The following is an 18,324-nucleotide window of genomic DNA, read 5'->3' on the forward strand; positions in this document are numbered from 1 at the left end:
AATTAGGACAATCTACAGACCCACTCCCATCTCCCCATAAAGTCCTCAAAGAAGACACCTTTGAACTCTTCAAAGGCTTTACACCAAGAGAATAAAAAACTTTTAGCTGACACAACGACGCTATCGAGCAAGGCTTCCTTTCCTTAAAACATCTTTAACTGACACAATAATATATACATGTATATAATAATATAGGCTATCCAATTAAATAGAAAGAAAGCAACAGAAAGAAATTCAGAAGTTATCAAATTCCCAGAAAAATAAACTCAGATGTTATCCTTTTTTTTTTGGCTTGATATGTTAAATACCCATCCTTTATTATTGAATATAGAAACAATGCCAAGATTTATATGAAAGAACTGGAACCTGTATGCTTGTATGTTGTAGATCATAACTTCATAATAGTAGCACAGCGAGTAAAACAACATCAGAAAAAGAATGAAATTTAAGGCATAACTATAAGACGATCAATGGGAAGAGAGAAAATTAAAAAACCATACTCCAATAACACCATAACTAATTATGTTTTATATGAGAAATGCAGATTGGTATAATAAGTTTGACGGAAAAAAAAAATGTAACATCAAATAGATATAATCCAAGAAAACATCAGACAATTGTAGCTTCATGGAAGATTACAAAGCAGTATAATCTGTTCCCAACCTCCCAACGAAAATCATTCACTTAAAGAGGTGACGGAAAATTGGAAATTATGAAAACACGAAAATGAAACAAAGTAACAAATAGTAAACGAGAGATGAACCAATAAGACCTTGAAGGTAGAAATACTAGTAACCGATCACAATGCTAATATGAATCTCATTTGTATTCAACACCAGCTTCAGCAGCTCGACGAGGTTTACTCTTTCTTCTACTTCCATTTTGTCGGAATCCATTGGACTTGGTTGAGTTGTCAGTGCTTGATCTCGTTCCAACACTGTTCTCCTCTTTTACAGAATCTGCATTCTCTTTAACCTGTGAGCATAGTAAAAAGGTACGGAATTGGTAATTATTCGATGGGGCTACAATTCGGTTAATTTGGAAAAGTTACGTGACAAATTCGGGAAATTTTCAGGAATGTACAAATGATATTTTTGTGTTTCTTACCAAAATCCTTCATCTTAAACCTTCATAAAACCCTTTATTGTTCTTGATATTTGAATATTGAAAAAAATAAAATTCTGAGGGAGAAGGGTTGAAATGTTACCATATTCTATGATTAATTGATAATCATCGATTAATTTGTTAATTCGTCTATTTAATCAGCTAGTCCCTAGATATCGAAGAATTTTGTGACTATAACTGTGACTATAGTAACAAAGTTTGGAATTGGTAATTAACCGATGGGAATTCAATTCAGTTAATTCGGAAAAAATTTGGGGGAATATATTTTTGTGGTTGTTACCAAAATCCTTCCATCTTTAACCTTCATAAGAACTCTTTATTGTTCTTGATATTTAAATATTGAAAAAAAGAAAGTTTTGAGGGTGAAGGGTAGAAATGTTACTATATTCTAAGAGTAACGTGTTAATCAGCTAGTCCCTAAATCAGAGAATTTTATGAAATATTCAGAGAATTTGTGACTATACCTGGGAGTACCTCTTCCTTTTCTTCCCATTCTCCGTTGCAACGGGACCTTTCATCTCTTTGTTGGAGATAACAGATTTCGCACTCTCCCCATCTTCCTCTTCTATCTTTTCTATATCTTCTTCATCAATCTCGTCCTTCAATGGCTTTTGTGGCCTTCCCCTTCTCTTGTATGCAGGAAGTGATTCTTCCCCACCACTTCCGGGATCCTCGTGACTCGTGCCAACATTCAACTTCTTCCCCTTTCCTCTACCTCTTCCCATAATTGAAAACGTTTCAAACAAAAAATCAAACAGTTCAAGAAGAACTCTGCAGAAAAAAAGAAAAGGAGGGATCCCAATGAGTCTATTGTAAAAGGAAAAAAAAAACTATAATCTCCAGTAAATCTCAGCATAAAGCTTAAGATTATATGGTAAACCAAACACACAAAATACAAAATTAACACAACAATCAATGCATAAGGAACTAAGAAACATAAACACTTGGGAAAACCTAGATTTTGTCACCAAAACATGCAAATCCATGCTATTTTTTTATCCCAAAGATCATCTTTTGAGAAGAACATAATGATTCCAAAGACCCATTTTAATAAATAAATAAAAAATCCCTCAAAACCCAAAATGATATTCAATTTTATCGGCGAAACAACTATAATTGAAAGCATGCAAATTCTAAAACCCCATTGAAAAGAATTCCATAACAAACTTGATTTTTCAAGTAAATAACAGCAAATATATGCTAGCTTCACTTTCAACATTTAAAAAAAAAAAATTCTACATAAAGCATTGATTATAAGGTAACCAAACACACAAAACACAATAATTTCCACAACAAGCAAATCCATATGGAACAGAGAAGCAAAAAACACTCAGGAAAACCTACTTTTATCACTTAAAAATGCAAATCCATGCTATCTTTGATCCCAAAGATCATCTTTGAGAAGAACATACTGATTCCAAAGATGCATTTAAAAGAAATCCATCAAACCCAGAGAGAGATTCAATTTCATCAGCAAAACAACTACAATTGAAAACATGCAAATTCCTCAAACCCCATTGAGAATAAATCCACAAACTTGAAAAAACTTCCACTTTATCAAATAAATAACTGCAAATTCATGCTACCTTCACTTTCAACCTTTTCATTTTTTTTTAAATCCATATGAAGCATAGATCATAAGGTAACCAAACTAACAAAATACAATAATTTCCACAACAAGCAAATCCATATGGAACTGAGAAGCAGAAACACTTAGGAAAATTAACTTTTATCACTTAAACATGCAAATCCATGCTATCTTTGATCCCGCAGATCATCTTCTGAGAAGAACATACTGATTCCCCAAAATCCATTTTAAATAAATCCATCAGAACCCATAAAGATAGTCAATTTTATCAGCAAAAAAACTAAAATTTAGAACACCCAAATTCCTAAAAGCCCACTAAGAAGAAGTCCATAACCAACTTGAAAGAAAAAAAAAAACCATCAATTTTATCAAATAAATAACTTCAATTCATGCTAGCTTCACTTTCAAGATTAAAAAAGAAAAAAAGAAAATAAAAGGAGAAACCTTTGTAAAGCTTACAATAACTAGAGAGGAGTAAAACAGAGAAATGAAACCAACCTCAAATGAAAGAGCTTTCCTCTGCATCTCCCACATAAAACCCATTTCTCTGAATCTTTCAAAGAAGGCAGAGAAAATCAAACAATCCTAAAAGGTGAGGATTTGTTCCTGTAAATTGGTTTTAACAGTAAAAGTAGAGAAACAGGGATTTAATAGAGGAAAACTATGATCTGAGGAGAAACAAATGAGATCCTAGATCAGGAAACAATCCAAAATAGAGAAGTTTTAATAAAAACATATAGATTAAAAAGATGAGTCTCTGCCATCTGAGGAGCTTCAAGAACTACACAGGCAGCAAAGACAGAAAGAAGAGAAGAGAAGGTGAGAGAGAGGTGAAGAGATATTTGTTGATGGGTTTTGTGGAATAAAAAACAATGGGTTTCTGCACTCGAATCCCCATTAGTTTTGAAATTAGGATGAAGTCCACTAAAAACCTCATTATAATATTGAGATCCCTGATAACTTTAGGTTGTCAATGGATCCCTTTTTAACCCAAATCAAATCGAAACCAATGGTTTTGAGTCCTTTTTTTTTATTGGAATCGAATAGAGTTGGGTCTTTTGATATCAACCTGATTGCCGTAGAAATTCTGGGGGTATTTTTGGTATTAGAAAATACATCGAAAGCCTTAAAACATTATATGTGTCTGTTTTCTGGGAATCACATAAATCTGTTATAATATATTCTTCGTGGTGTATTGATCATCTGATCCATAAAGGGTGCTTCCACACTCACAAGAACTCTTTAATAGTTTTTTATTTCGAAAACAAGTCCCATTTCATGGTGTCTTGCCCCTCGCGCGATGTTCACTTTCTTAATCATTCACATTCAAACAAGTGAGAGAGTGAGATCCTTTATTAGGTGAGCATCACTTTTGTATTTATTCGATATAAGACTAAAATTTGAAAAAATTGTCTTTATAATTTCGTACCATAAGAAAGTTAAGATAATCTTTGACTCTCATCTTATACAAAGAAGGAAAAAACACTCTTAACTTATGTTTCAGCAATTAAATAAATCTCTACACTTACAAATAATACTCAAAAGGTCTTGAGTTCAAACTTTGCCTTTAACAAAACATAAAAATGAAATATATAATAAAACTGTGAATTTCATAACAATTTAAACTCATGATTTTTCTATTTAAACTCGAATTAACTACTTCAAAATTTCTTCTTGTATGTTGAGGTTTGAACATTGAAATAGATAAAATCCTGTTCCATGACCCCACCATGTGACAACTAAAAATATAATTAGATGTCACATGGATGTAAGATTGTTTTTTTTTTTTTTTTCACAACTACTTTTGATTTTCAATTTAGGATAAAAAAAAATTTAAAGAACTATTATTGGCACCCCAACTTTTACTTATTACATTTCAATTAAAAATAAAAAAAATAAGTGAATGATCAAGAATAAGTAAAAGTTAGGGTGCCAATGGAAACTCTCAAAAAAAAAAAATTTGATAGATTTCTATTCTTGGGGTTCAGGATTTAATATGAGCTTAATCATAATTGTAAATAACTATTGAAATTATTTCAATTGAGTGTTATAATAAATGTTTTGTAAAGTTGAGATCATAAGAGTGCATTTTAATCTTTAATTGGGGTGTAAAAAGTAAAAGTTTGGGTATTAATGACAACTCTCAAAATTTAAGGAGTAAAAAAAAATGAGGATAAAAAATTTGTTCCACAGATTCAAAATCCAAAAGTGCTTATACGTAGTATTAACGCGTGAAAGTTGAAACACTCTCTCTATATAGTCCAAATGCATTCCAACAAAGACACGCTTTCAGGGGTCTAAAAAGTGGGTAGCGGACCAATCAAGTTTTCAAATTCAACCTTAAATATAGAATAAGATTATTTAATAGACCCTGTAGGAGGGTGTATTTCCAAATGCATCAAGAGTTTTAGGGCCGTATCCTAACAACCAAGTTACTAAAATCTTAGTGAAATTTTTATTAGGCCCTTCACCCTGATAAAACGTTTTTGAACTCAAATTGATGGGCTATGGAGATCTATAAATCAAATTTTCGATTTCAATAATTTGAATTGTTAATCAAATTTTCCCTTAAATATATGATTCACCTATTGATCTACTTCAATCAAAATAAAATATACTTCATAAGTATTTCATAGTGGTTGGATTCCATCAAGTTTTCATCAATTTGTTTTGAAACCTATTGATTTAGAATAATGATTTTCTGACGCCCCCCCTAAGACATTTGCCCTTTGATATGGCATGTGTTAGAACCATAGATTCTTTTTTTCGATATACACAATTGGACATATTTATAGGGATGTACAATTGTGTATCCAGGGGGGAAAATCTATGATTCTAGCTCATGCCATGTCAAGGGGTGTTAGAAAATCACCATTCATTGTTTTAACTTAGAAATCATACATCAAGACGTCTTTTAGTCTATGTAGGTGTATAAGTACATTTGATAACGTGGACCAGTAAAATGTTTTCACGTGGCCACTTAAACAAAAGAGCACTGGACCCGAGAAGATACATATTGTATATGTAAAAAATGGTAAACCCACTCAACAGACAAATAGTCCAGTCGAAATATTTACGTGCCAACTCAACTAATATCACGAGAAGACTCAATATGAAAGATACATGATTAAATTCGAAGTACTCGGGTAAACACAACTAAGTGATTTGTCGTTAAAGAAAGATTATGAAATTAACAAGAGAATTAGAGCAAATTCTAAATGAAGGTTTCAATGATACTAGAATTCTAATATTAATAGTATTCCTAAATCAACTAAGTAAGTAGGGTTTTAGTACAACACGTAATCAAGGAGATAAAGGTGAAAAGATTTTGATTATAGAAGATAACGAATACTTACAAGATCTTTGAAGAAGATATTACTAATTAATCAGGGCTCTTGTAATATAGAAATAGGAGGTTGATCACACGCACGTAAATGATCTTTTGATTTGATCTCTAATACAATCCTTCTTGATTCTTACTAATTTGATTGTCGAAGTGTTTTGATATGGGAAAAATTCTCCCAGATTTGAGATTTTTTGCAGCAATCAATAATGAAATCTTCATCGAGATATGAGTTTGGGGATGAGGTAATTCTTTTTACTTATAGTTTGCAAATTGTGAAGGGGGTGAGTTAAACTTCCATGGAGTTTGTGGGCCCAAAAAAAGTATTCTACATGGCATTATTTGAGTAACCAACATATAGGAAAACTATTAATAACATGGTTTTAAATCTCTTTTAAGACTAAGATGATTCGCCCGAGTCATCTCAGTATCGTCCGTGACCGAGACAAATGGACAAGGCGTCTCACTTGTGCAAAATCTCATGAGACAAATGAGATGACTCCGACGATATTTTGAACATCTTGGACGAGTCAGTAAAACTTGTTCGTGTCAACCAAGATTTTGCTTATTTCAATTAAAATAATTAGTATTTAAAAAAATTGAATGATTATTATCTAAATAAAAAATAAAATTTATAAGTATTTTTATATAAATGTATATGAAACAATTATTCTAAATTGAATTACATGGTTTATCAAGTCCGAGACAATTCGATTTCGTCCAAACCCCATGATTAATAAGCAACATCAAAAGGTTTCCTATATACAAAGATAGGGTGCAATTTGGTTCGGTTTGAGGTCAAATTGGAACCGATCTGACATGGGGCAGTTTCACTAAATAAAAACCAAAACCGAACCAAATTCCATTAGAACCAAACCGAACTAAAGTCGGTATGGTTCGGTTTGATTCTATGGGTGGCCAATATTCTATAAATTGTAAGTAACATTTTTTAATGAAAAAACAAACATATAATAAACATAAAATTTCATACAATAAATCACTAATCTATCCTTAAAAAAATAATAATTTATCCATAAAAAGATCATTAATTTATGTCATAATCCTAAAATAATTCATCATCGCAATCAACGTAGGGCGAGTGGGGGAGGCATCGTGCGTGATGAACATGAGGTTTTTATTCAAGTTAGATGTTGGTATTTTGGTGAAGGTTCTAACAATTTGGCTGAATTTCGAGCCCTTGCAGCAACTCTTGAAGGTTTTAATCTCGTAAACTCGAAGGTTCTAATTGAATATGATTCCCTTCTCTTGGTTCATGCCCTTCATGGAGGTTCTATTCTATGGAAGTTAGAAACTTGATTCCATTGTATTAGAACAACCCTCTGTCTTAATTAACTTGAAAGTCCAGCATATTTGGAGGAAGAAGAATTCAATTGTGGATGCCCTTGCAAACTTTGCCATTCAATCTTCTGAGTCTTCCATTTCTTTTGTTGTTTCCTTATTGCCTCTCATTGTCAAAAAAGAAAACTATGGTGGGAACTTAATGAGCCTTCCCTCAGTTTGAGTTGTACATTAGGGGCCCTTTTCTTTTTCTGCTTAATACAATTTTATCATTTAGCAAACAAACAAATTCATAATAATAATAATAATAATAATAATAATTATATATATATATATATATATATATATGGGAAATGTTCAACAACAAACATTTTGGCAAAACATTTTTCAAAACATGGGTTAGAGGTTTTGAAATGGGCTGATTTTTGGCGAGGATGATCTCTACAGTGAGGAGATCATCATCACCAAAAATCAGCCCATTCCAAGACTTCTAACCCCATCAAAATGATTTACAAAAAATGGACGGTCCACGATTTTTCAACTTGTAAATTGGGGCTAGAAGTTTTGGAATGGGCTGATTTTTGGTGAGGATGATCTCCTCACCGTAGAGATCATCCTCACCAAAAATCAGCCCATTCCAAATCCTCTAACCCATGTTTTGAAAAATGTTTTGCCAAAATGTTTGTTGCTGAACGGGATCCTATATATATATATATATGGCATAAGAGTTCAGTTTTCGGTTTGATTCAGTTTTATACAAGCTTTGATTCAAGAACCAAATCAAATTGATCGGATCTCCATTTCCGTAACTCAGAACCGAATCACAACTTGTTCCAAACTGAACCATATACCAACCCAAAGCAATCGGTTTGGTTCAGTTCTCGTTTGAATCAAACTAAGTTGCACCCATGATACAAGTATACACTGTAGGGTGGGAATTTTTTTAAGAGAGCTGATATTGGCACACCAAAATTTACTTATGGCACAATTTTAATAAAAAAAGTATATGGTGTGCATATATCGATGTTTCATTTTATTTTCAGTACCTCTCCTTTTTAGATAAAGTTAATCGCTATTATGCGAAGGGTTTGTTTGGAAAAGTTGTGTGTAAAATTGTTTAACTAACTTTTTTGAATTGAGAGTGTACTTTTTGATAACTTGCAGTCTGAAATTTGATGAATGAATTTAAAATTTATATTTCTATGAAAATTAATTATATTATTTGTTATATAGCTTATAAGATGTTGAATATGCGGATAAAAGTAGGGTTTATCCTACCCTTAAACCCAAAATCATAGTTTTAAAAGTCAACTAAAGTAGGATGTTGAGTCAAATCAACAAGTCTAAGTCAACTATATTTATAAATAATTAAAGATAACTTTTAATATTTTAAAATAGATAAAAATAACAATTTTTGTTCCCCACAAAATATTATATATCATCGAATATATAATTAGGTCGAGTTTTTGACTCTACTTGTTGCATTTTCAAGTTCACTCAATCGAGTTTAATTGATGATTTACCAAGTTAACTTGATGATTTGGTTACATAGAATTTTGGGATCAAGACATCTTGAAATACAATCAAGTCAAACCATATTTTAAGTTAACTTGTTTTAAAATTATGCTAAAAACCATTCATAAGGGTTTCTTGAAATTAAGTTGTTTAGCCGAAGTCTTTGCTTCTAAAATTAGACAAATAAAATATATATTTAAAATAAATATTTTTAAAGGAAAAGACAAAAGTTTAAAAGTCTTTTTTCATGAGTGAGACTAGCATGACTAACTTAGTCAGACTTTAATTTTACTAAGGGTTGTGAGCTCACAATGTATCATCCAAAAACATGAACGACGCAACAGGTATGTAGAGGATAAAATTTTAAGAACCTTGGAAATAAAATTCAAAAAAAAGAAAAAAATCTTTCATTGTTGGATTGTAATTTTAAATTTGGGAGTTCGATAGCCGTCCATTTTAAACACCTTGGATGAAGCTCAAAACATTTTTTTATATTTGAATCTGAGTTTTTTCATGAATTCTAAAATGCCATAGTGTTGGATTGGATGCTAATGTGATCATGAATGTGGGCCAAGGACCTTAGTACTCTTTGAAACTTACCAAGTTAGTAAGAAAAATAATTTTTCTTTTTAGATAAGCCTTTGTCTTCAAGTTGGGAAGGACACGGAAACCTACCCTGTTGTGACTCGATTACAAATTGATAGTCGAGTCAACTGATTTGACAGAAACTTAGTCGAATATTCTCCACACCCGGAAACTAGTGCAATGAGCCAAGCAGGTTGAACGTGTTGGATGTCCGCAATCTATATGATCAACAACCTCTTATAGCAAAGACAAATAGTGGGGAAAGATAGGAGGTCGTGAGAAGGAGAGGACTGTGTAGATATTTCTATTTTGATATGAGATGATAAGATATTGGTGTGAATAAAGAATTGGTGTGCCATAAGTAAAAGTTAGTGTAGCAATAACAACTCTCTTTCTTAAATGAAAAACCAGACCTTGGAGAAGAGCCATTCAAAATAAATTTAATAAAAATATATAAATGAAAAAAATAAAATCACACATTTATAGTGGGAGATGATAGTATTTAGAGCTTGAAAACAAGATAAATGCTTAGAAGCATAGAAAAACCATGCATCTTCTTGTTGTTAGAAAATGAACTGTTTAGAATTCCTATTGAAATAAATTTTATTTCAATTCAAAATACTCTTTATTGGAGTTTTGTGTAATAAGTTAATAGTTGAAGTATTTAAAAAAATTAAAAAAATGGTGTACTTAATAAAGAATCCCACAAAATCCTCCAATAGGATTGAATGGTCAAATATTGTTATTTCAATTCAAAATAATTATTATTATTATTATTATGAGTTTTTAGGCGAAGTTTAGAGGGTTGTGGTGTTGGACTGTTGATGTGGTAATCCAATTTAACCAAACGACCCTTAGTAAGCATTAAATCTTACTATGTTTATAAGGGAAGTATTTCCCATTTCATATTGAAATCTTGATATTTCGATTCAAAATCACTGTGTGTTGAGTTTTGTTGGAGCTATGTGTAATTGGTTAATAATTGGAGTCCTTTTAATAGAAAATAGAAAAAGGTGTATTCAATAAAAAATCGCACAAAATCCTCCAATAGATTGAGCGGTCATATGCTTTATTTGGAAAAGTTGTATGTAAAGTTGTTGATGCTGAATTAAGTTGCTAAAGCTGAGAAAAAATTGTTGTTGCTGTTGCTGAATTGAATATATTGTTTGGTAACATGCTGTCTAATTATGCTGTTAAGATAACCCGCTGTCTAGAAATTGCTGGATGAAATTAAAAATAATATTAAAAAAAAGATTATTTATCTGATATAAGTACTAATATGTTAACAATAAGTATAAATGTTGATAATTCAATTACTATGTTTGGGCCCACTTATTGAACATGGAGATTGTGTCTGCTCAATTTTTCACCGGTGTTTATCTCGACGAGTTTGTACGTACTAGATGATTCCTATAAAATATGGTGAATAAAGATGTTAAAAGTTAAATTAGATTCATAAATATCAGTGACTTAGATAATAAGCTCTCATTTAAGAAGAGTTACAAGCAATATGGATGGAGTAAGTGATTCATATATGATGCAACGTGCTATTTTCCAACAATAAACTTCCTCCTAAAACCTAATCTTATAACCTTAACCACCTAAATGCTCCATGAAGATAGTCCAATTTATCACCTAAATTTCAATAACATTGTATATGATAAAATGTTAATTACTAACTACTGATCTCGTTTGCCTAGCAAAAAAATTAAAATTTTTTTATCGCTCTTAGAAAAATGATAATAGCTTGCATACGCTTCAATTTCTCCTAAGTCCTATTCGTCTGAACCTATTTCTCTAATGTAAGATGCTAAATATAAGAAATGAAGTTGGGTTCAAATATGTTTTTGATGTTTTTGGTATTGGATGTAAAATCGATTTGTTTTTAGTATGGTATGAGTACCAGAAGATCGAGGCCTAGGATGCACATTGTTAGTTTTAAAAGCATGACGGTCTCTCTAATATCGATAGAAAATTTGGAGAGTTAAATCACTTTTTTTTTTTTTTGAGTTTCTATTGGCACCCCAACTTTTATTAATTATATCCCAAATATTATTATACTAGTTCAAACAATTTTAGTAGTTGTTTTAACAATTATAATTAGGCTCATATAAAATCTTAAATCCAAAAAGAAGAAATCTAGCAAAAATCAAAAACAAAAGTGGGCTTTTACTGCCACCCCAACTTTTATTTATCCTCAATTATTAACTTTTTTTTTTATTATTTTTATAAAGTTGGGTGTAATAAGTAAAATTTGGAGTGCTAATAGCAGTTCATTATTGTAAATAAAATTCAATGGGGTCAAAGGTAGGGGGGTTAAATCAGAGTTTTTTTTTTTTTTTCTTTAAAAAATCCAATGAGCTCCGCCCCTAATCCCATCTCAACTCTCAAGCCCATTGACTCTCAAAAAATTGAGTTTCTGAATTGGTGGTGTTGAAGAGAGGGTTGAAGTTGAGTCTTCTTGGGGTTTCAGCAAGTTGAAGGACGAATGGGTTAGAGACACTCGCGTGTGGTGTCGAGGTTGAACCATGAACCTGGTCAGGGTTTTGGGTTTTGTGGGAGATGGGTTGAGATCATGGTTTTTAAACTCGGTATTCCGTATCGTCTCGTTCACCTTTGATACCGAGTTGACTCGGATGATACGTCTCGTCTTGTTTAACATTGAAACAATGGTTTTTAACCATTTAAAAAATCTGTAAAAATCTGAAAAATTCAAGAAAAATTCAGAATTGATTCCTATTAAAAATTAAAATCCAAAAAAAATTAAAAATTAAATTTTTTTTTATAATATACATATCAAAATAAATAAATTAAATATTTACATTATTATGTTATTTCATTTTCATTGCACAAGTTTACTAAACTTGTTTTCCAAACACAATATTTAAAGAGCACCAAACTTACTATAAAAAATATCAATTAAAATACTAATTTCAATTCGATTAAAATCGGTATTATAAAAATTGGATCAACCCTTATTGAAATTGGTTTTTATTTGATCTCAATATGATCCAAATATGTTTCAATTGATTTTCATCATATTATAAGTATGATTTGACATATAAAATACAAAGAAGCAACATTCCAAAAAATAAAATACAAAGAAAATTCACAATTATATAACACAATTGACCTACTTTCTCACATTTTATCGGATAGGGACACGATTGATCCATATTCCATCCGATAGGTAACTGCATCAAATTCTTATCGGATCTAATTTTTATTGGAACTCAAATCTTTAATCCATGTATGAAGTTATCTAATAGGCACAAATTGGATTTTGGATCCATTGACAGCCAAACTATTTTCAGAACCTAAATCTTCAATCGAGATATGAAATTATCGAATTTGAATGGATCGGATTTTGGACCCATTGATTGTCTTACTATTGAGGGGATCATAGTAATTTATGATCTTAAGTATCCGATTACATCAGTAATTAGCAGTTGAGAAGCATCCTATATTTGCGATTTAAGAAAATGGCCCACAATTTAACGGTGTTGATTCAATGTGCATCATTGGTCCATCACTAATTTCAAAAATATTATGTAAAACTCGGTTAACTCGGACGAGATTTTCAAAATCTCGTCCGATACAACTCGTTTATCTCGCGAGTTAACGTCTGTAATGTCTAGTATATCTCGTTCGTATCGTCCAAGTTTTGCGAAAATATCGTCCGAGACGACTCCCATATCTCACGATACGCGGTCGTCTCAAGACTCATTGTGAGTTGGTCTCGTTAGGCTGTGATACCGAGTTAACTCGGGCGATACGTCTCGGACGAGTTTAAAAACCATGGTTGAGATGGCGGAGGAGAAAGGGGAGTGGGAAGGTTGAAGAAGCCATTAGAGAGCCCTGAAATAGTGAAGTAACATAGAGGATTGAAGAAAACGAGTTGAATTTCACAGACCAAGTTACGAACTCGGTGTTTCAATCAAGGGAGGAATCGGGTAGAGTTTTATCAACTGTGTGATTTTGCGCAGGCTCGTTGAACGGTTGGTAGTCAAGAGAATCGGCTGATTTTTCCGAACGAATCGGCAACTAATTGTTGGTGTAGTCGAGAGAATCGGTTGATTTTGCAGAACGAATCGGCAACTAAAAAGATTTTTACATACTGTTTTTTGGTAAGTTTCTGTTATCATCTCTCTCTACACTGAAATTTTCATTAAATTAGTTATGAATCATTTAAAAAAACTCAATAAATCTTCTCTCCTCAAATGGGTTTCTTCAAAATTCCCAGAAAATCGGGTTAGATCATCAAAAATCCAACCTTTTTTACCCTGTACTGGACCTCTCCACACAGCCAAAAATCCAACCTTTTTCAGTAGTAGAGCAGCAAAACATCCAAAAAATCAGATTTTGAAAGAAACAATGACATCTCATTGTCACACCGGAACCCGAATTGGTCGTAATGGTGGTCGAATCAAAGCCCGAGCTGCTCTCTTAGAATACCTCCACTGCACTAGAAGCTTACCATTTATTGATGCAGAGTACATTAGTAGTAATTCCCCGAGTTTTGTTGATAAGCTTCTAAAGAAGGTTGAGAATGAGCAAGATATTGGTAGAGCATTAACCAAGTTCTTCCATTACCACCCCATTAATGAATTTGAACCGTTCTTCGAAAGCATGGGCTTGCAACCTTCCGAATTCAGTGCGTTACTTCCTCGCGAACTAATGTTTCTATGCGATGATAATGTGTTATTGGAGAATTGGCATACACTTTGTGATTTCGGCGTTTGTCGTAGTAAGTTAGGAAAGATGTACAAGGAAGCAGCGGAGATTTTTAGGTACAACGATGGAGTTTTGCGTTCGAAGCTTCAAGCTTATGAAGACCTCGGCTTGTCTCGTTACGACGTTATTAAGTTTGTGACGTTGAGCCCTTCGCTTTTGGTTGGGGATGTTAATAGGAAGTTTGTTAAAGTGTTAGATGTGTTGATGAGTTTGGGGATTGAATGTGATTGGATTGAGGGGCATTTGTTTGATGGTAATTCTTATGAATGGAGCCAAATCTATGGGTTTCTCAGTTTCTTTTGCCAGATGGGTGGTTGTAGCAAGGAAGAGTTAGGAGGATTGATAAGAAAGCATCCAAATCTTGTATTAGACGATTCAGGGAAAAAGGCATTTTCTCTGATTGGGTTGTTATTAAAATTGGGATTCACGATGAACGAGATATACGCATTGTTTCTGAAGTTCCCTCGAGTCCAAGTTGGGACCTTTATGAAGAATCTGAGGCAAGGCTTGCTTTTTTTTATGGAGATTGAAATGGAGGCTGAAGACATTGGTAGGATTGTCCATGGACACACAATAATGCTTGGTTCATTTTCTCTGAAGAAATCCAAGACTGTTCTTTCTAAATTGAGTATTGGGAAAAAACGGTTATGTGGAATTATAAAGGACGATCCACTTCAGTTAAAGAATTGGATTCTGGGATTGAAGTTAAACCAATTGCCGGACTCAGGGGAGGAGCAGAGATCACTAATGCAGAAGACTGAGTTCTTGTTGAACTTGGGTTTCGTTGAGAACTCAAAGGAGATGAACAAAGCACAAAAGGTGTTCCGAGGTAAAGGGGGAGAGCTCCAAGAGAGGTTTGACTATTTTGTGCAAGCGGGTTTGGATCGAAAAGATGTTACTAACATGATCAAAGTGGCTCCTCAGGTTTTGAACCTGTCAAAGGATGCTATCGAGGCCAAAATTGATTTTCTAATTAATGGGTTGGGTTATCCCATATCTTCTTTACTGGCATTTCCTTCATATGTTTGCTTTACAATTCAAAGAGTTAAGCTAAGGTTTTCAATGTACAACTGGCTCAAGGATGAAGGAGTAGTAGCTCCCATGTTGGCTTTGAGTACTATACTTGCATGCTCGGATAAAGCATTTATAAAGCAGTATGTAAGCCTTCACCCAAAAGGCCTTGAAATTTGGGAGAATCTGAAGAAAGCATATCAAATTTAGTGCATGTTCAGCATTGTTTTCAAATGCACAATTGGCTCAAGGATTAAGCAATAGCAGCTCCTGAGCTGGCCTTGAGTTGTATCTTTAGTATGCTCGGATAAGGTATATTTATAAAAGTAGTATTTGGAAGACCTCCTATGGCACGAAGTTCGGGAAGAGTTGAACAAAGCATCATTGTCAAGTTAAGCATTTTGTATTAGTTGCATTCTTATGGGTTCTCATGTTAGTTATTACCTTGGTGGTTTGTGATACTCATTTTTTGTTTCATGAGAATGATGGCACACTTGGATTTGATTAACCATTTTCTAAATAGTAGCAATGTGTATCTAATTTTTTAAGCAAACCTGGGTTGAAACTTATTAACCTTATTCTTAGCTCTGTTTTTTCCCCCATCTTTTCTACATTCAGTGTGTCATCTCATTTTATTCCCTAATGTACTGAAATTTGATCTTTTATGTGATCGTCTACTGTTCATAATTGTAGAACCTTATATATTGCAGCATTTTGACAGGGATAAACTCTCGGTTCTGAGTTTTGAGCAATAAATTTTGTATGTAGAAATGCTTAATATATATATGTATTTTTTTTTTCTTTTTTTACTTTCTGTTTCATGTAACACTCTACTTTTAGGTTATGCTAGTCAAGGATATCCAGATTTCTCTTTTCTGTTTTAGTAATTAATCATAATCTTGTTGTTATTTCTTTTTTTTTTTTTTTTGTGTGTGCGTGTGGGTGGGGGGTATAAACTGGACTTGAACCCATGGCCTTAAAGATTGCATTACAATTTGTCAACCAACTTAGCTATGAGTCCAAGCTCATTTGGGGTAGTGGCGCAGTGCCGTAGGTAGTGATAATAAAAGTAAAGGAATAAATGAGAACACACTAACCTGCACTATGTGCTTAATGCTTGAGTATATGTTGCCATGAAGTTGATTCATCCGATATCTCGTCATCGGGATTTTAACTCCTGTTACGCCTCGCTGAACCATTAATGGCATTATGCACATCAAGATTAGTATACATAATCTGCTTGGCAAGAAATACACGTGTAGGAGAAATGAGAATGCTTTAATTTCATGCATATCCTCCAGTTTCAATGTTTTTGTTTCGCCCCCAACGTTTGTTGACTTGGGAAAATTCTCATCCTGTCGTGGTGTCTTGGCCGTTGTTACCTTTGTTGTGGTTGCAGCGGGAGATCTAGGAGAAGTGCAAGCACTTGGATTTGATGACTTTGTTCTAGGCATTTGTAAGGATTGAGGTATCTTGTCAGGGGAGTTTGCTGTACTTTTCTCATTCATGATTGAGATTTCCATCACACCCGCATTACCTTCTTCGAGGGGAGACCAGATTTCTCGGTATTGACAACCACTGCTCTATACAAACTATTGATAGCCCCCGACTTCTGAGGCCCGAGGCAATCCCACTGGCTTTGATAAAAAAATATTTAATAGGTACATGCAAATATATTCAATGCGGTTGAGGTGATCAACAAAAAAGATTACAAGGAAAACAAAGAACCCAAGACAACTCTTAGAATCTACAAAACCAATCCCATCTCCCCATGAAGTAATCAAAGAAGACTCCTTTAAATTCCTCAAAAATTTAACACCACCGCAAAGGAAGTTAGACCAAAGGATCCTCTTTGCCCCTGAAAAAAAGAAGCCCATGCTCAACCAAGACTCAAAAAGAGAGTTCACCGAGGGAGGGAGGAAGACAGCCCGCAACGCCAAAAATATCTCAGAAGTATGTCCATAAATCTGAAGCCAACAAGCAATTTAACAATAACTGGCTTTGATAATCTCTTCATGGCGGCCATTTCTGATGCATGAGAAATGCATAACCCCCTTAACGCTTGCTTCAAAGTCATTGATTTTGTAATTCCAATTCCCGATGCTTGTGATACACCAACTCCGATTGGTTTCTTCATATTCACCAACCTTTGCCTATACTGTATGGTCTCATTTCTTTTATCTCCTTGACATTAGTTGGATTATTTCTAGCTCAGTTTTTTCTCTTTTCCAGAGTTAGCATTACCCCGATCTTCAAATCCTTGCGAGGTGCTGTGGCCTATGGAAGGAAAGAAATTCAAGGATTTTTGAAGGGAATGAACAGCCATTTCAAGAAGTATCAGTATTTTAGGCTTGATCTTCTTTTGGAGTAAGCTCTATAGGGAGTTCAGGGGTTTATTTTTTCGGGTTTTTGTTTACAAGTTGGACAATGTGATTGGGGAGGACGAGGAACTTAAGTTTTAGTGATTCTTTTGTTTTCTCTCTAGTGGTCTTTGTGGTTCAGATAGTTAACCTTGACTTCCTTGTATTTCTGGCCCATGTTTAATTCAATTTACATTTTTCCTAAACAATAAATTCACTCTGATGCCTGTTTGCATTTACATTTGGTCAGTCATCAAAGCTTTTGTCAGTCCAAAACTAGAATTCCTCACATAACAATTATCATCTAGAAGTACAGCCGGACGCTTTATATCACAATGGATAATTTTGGCATTGCACTCTCATTAAGTTCATGATTCATTCTCTGGATTCGATCGACCCAATTAGGCCACAAAAGTTTGACAATGAAGCTATAGCTAAAGTGCCATTTCTTATCATCTCCTATTCCAAAAGCTGTCGTTGAGTTCAGAGGGTGTGTTTTTTGATGATTTTGTGGCTAGATGGGATTGGTTTTGCAGTATTTCGTGTTAGTTGATTTTCACTTTTCGGTTTGTTGTCGTCTTTGTAATTTTAGTTGTTCTTCTCGACCACTTTCTTAATAAATTTCGTTATCTATCAAAAAAAAAAAAAAGAAGCTGTTGTGAGTTGTGATCCCTCTTCACAAAATCCTAGCAATTGGACCAGATTCTTGTGATGGGTCTGGCAGATTTGTCTCACTTTGGTTTTGAATTCCTTCTTACCTTCTT

At 33.4% G+C, this 18,324-nt stretch overlaps 2 protein-coding genes across 2 annotated transcripts; one reads left to right on the plus strand and one right to left on the minus strand.

The window, feature by feature from the left end:
• Positions 1–565: 565 nt before the first annotated feature.
• On the minus strand, positions 566–3,545 carry LOC147383808 (uncharacterized). Its single transcript, XM_086426047.1, has 3 exons — positions 3,212–3,545; positions 1,590–1,896; positions 566–975 (listed from the first exon to the last, which is right to left on the minus strand). Exons 2-3 carry the CDS (start codon positions 1,848–1,850, stop codon positions 820–822), a joined length of 417 nt encoding a protein of 138 aa, XP_086282173.1. The 5' UTR covers positions 1,851–1,896; positions 3,212–3,545; the 3' UTR covers positions 566–819.
• Positions 3,546–13,256: 9,711 nt separating this feature from the next.
• Positions 13,257–18,212, plus strand: LOC147383809 (transcription termination factor MTEF18, mitochondrial-like). The gene has a single exon (XM_086424846.1). The coding sequence runs from the start codon at positions 13,635–13,637 to the stop codon at positions 15,408–15,410; it is 1,776 nt and encodes a 591-aa protein (XP_086280972.1). The 5' UTR covers positions 13,257–13,634; the 3' UTR covers positions 15,411–18,212.
• Positions 18,213–18,324: the final 112 nt, after the last annotated feature.

Source organism: Akebia trifoliata, chromosome 15 (assembly GCF_017979445.1).
Source record: "Akebia trifoliata isolate Shusen 1 chromosome 15, ASM1797944v1, whole genome shotgun sequence".
NCBI classification, from domain to species: domain Eukaryota; kingdom Viridiplantae; phylum Streptophyta; class Magnoliopsida; order Ranunculales; family Lardizabalaceae; genus Akebia; species Akebia trifoliata.

Excerpts from the sequence above, each read along its gene's own strand:
- LOC147383809 (XM_086424846.1), top strand. The coding sequence starts at position 13,635 with ATGAATCATTTAAAAAAACTCAATAAATCTTCTCTCCTCAAATGGGTT.
- LOC147383808 (XM_086426047.1), bottom strand. The coding sequence starts at position 1,850 with ATGGGAAGAGGTAGAGGAAAGGGGAAGAAGTTGAATGTTGGCACGAGT. Across the intron at positions 976-1,589 it reads AAAGGAAGAGGTACTCCCAG|GTTAAAGAGAATGCAGATTC; the intron begins GTATAGTCACAA and ends CTATGCTCACAG.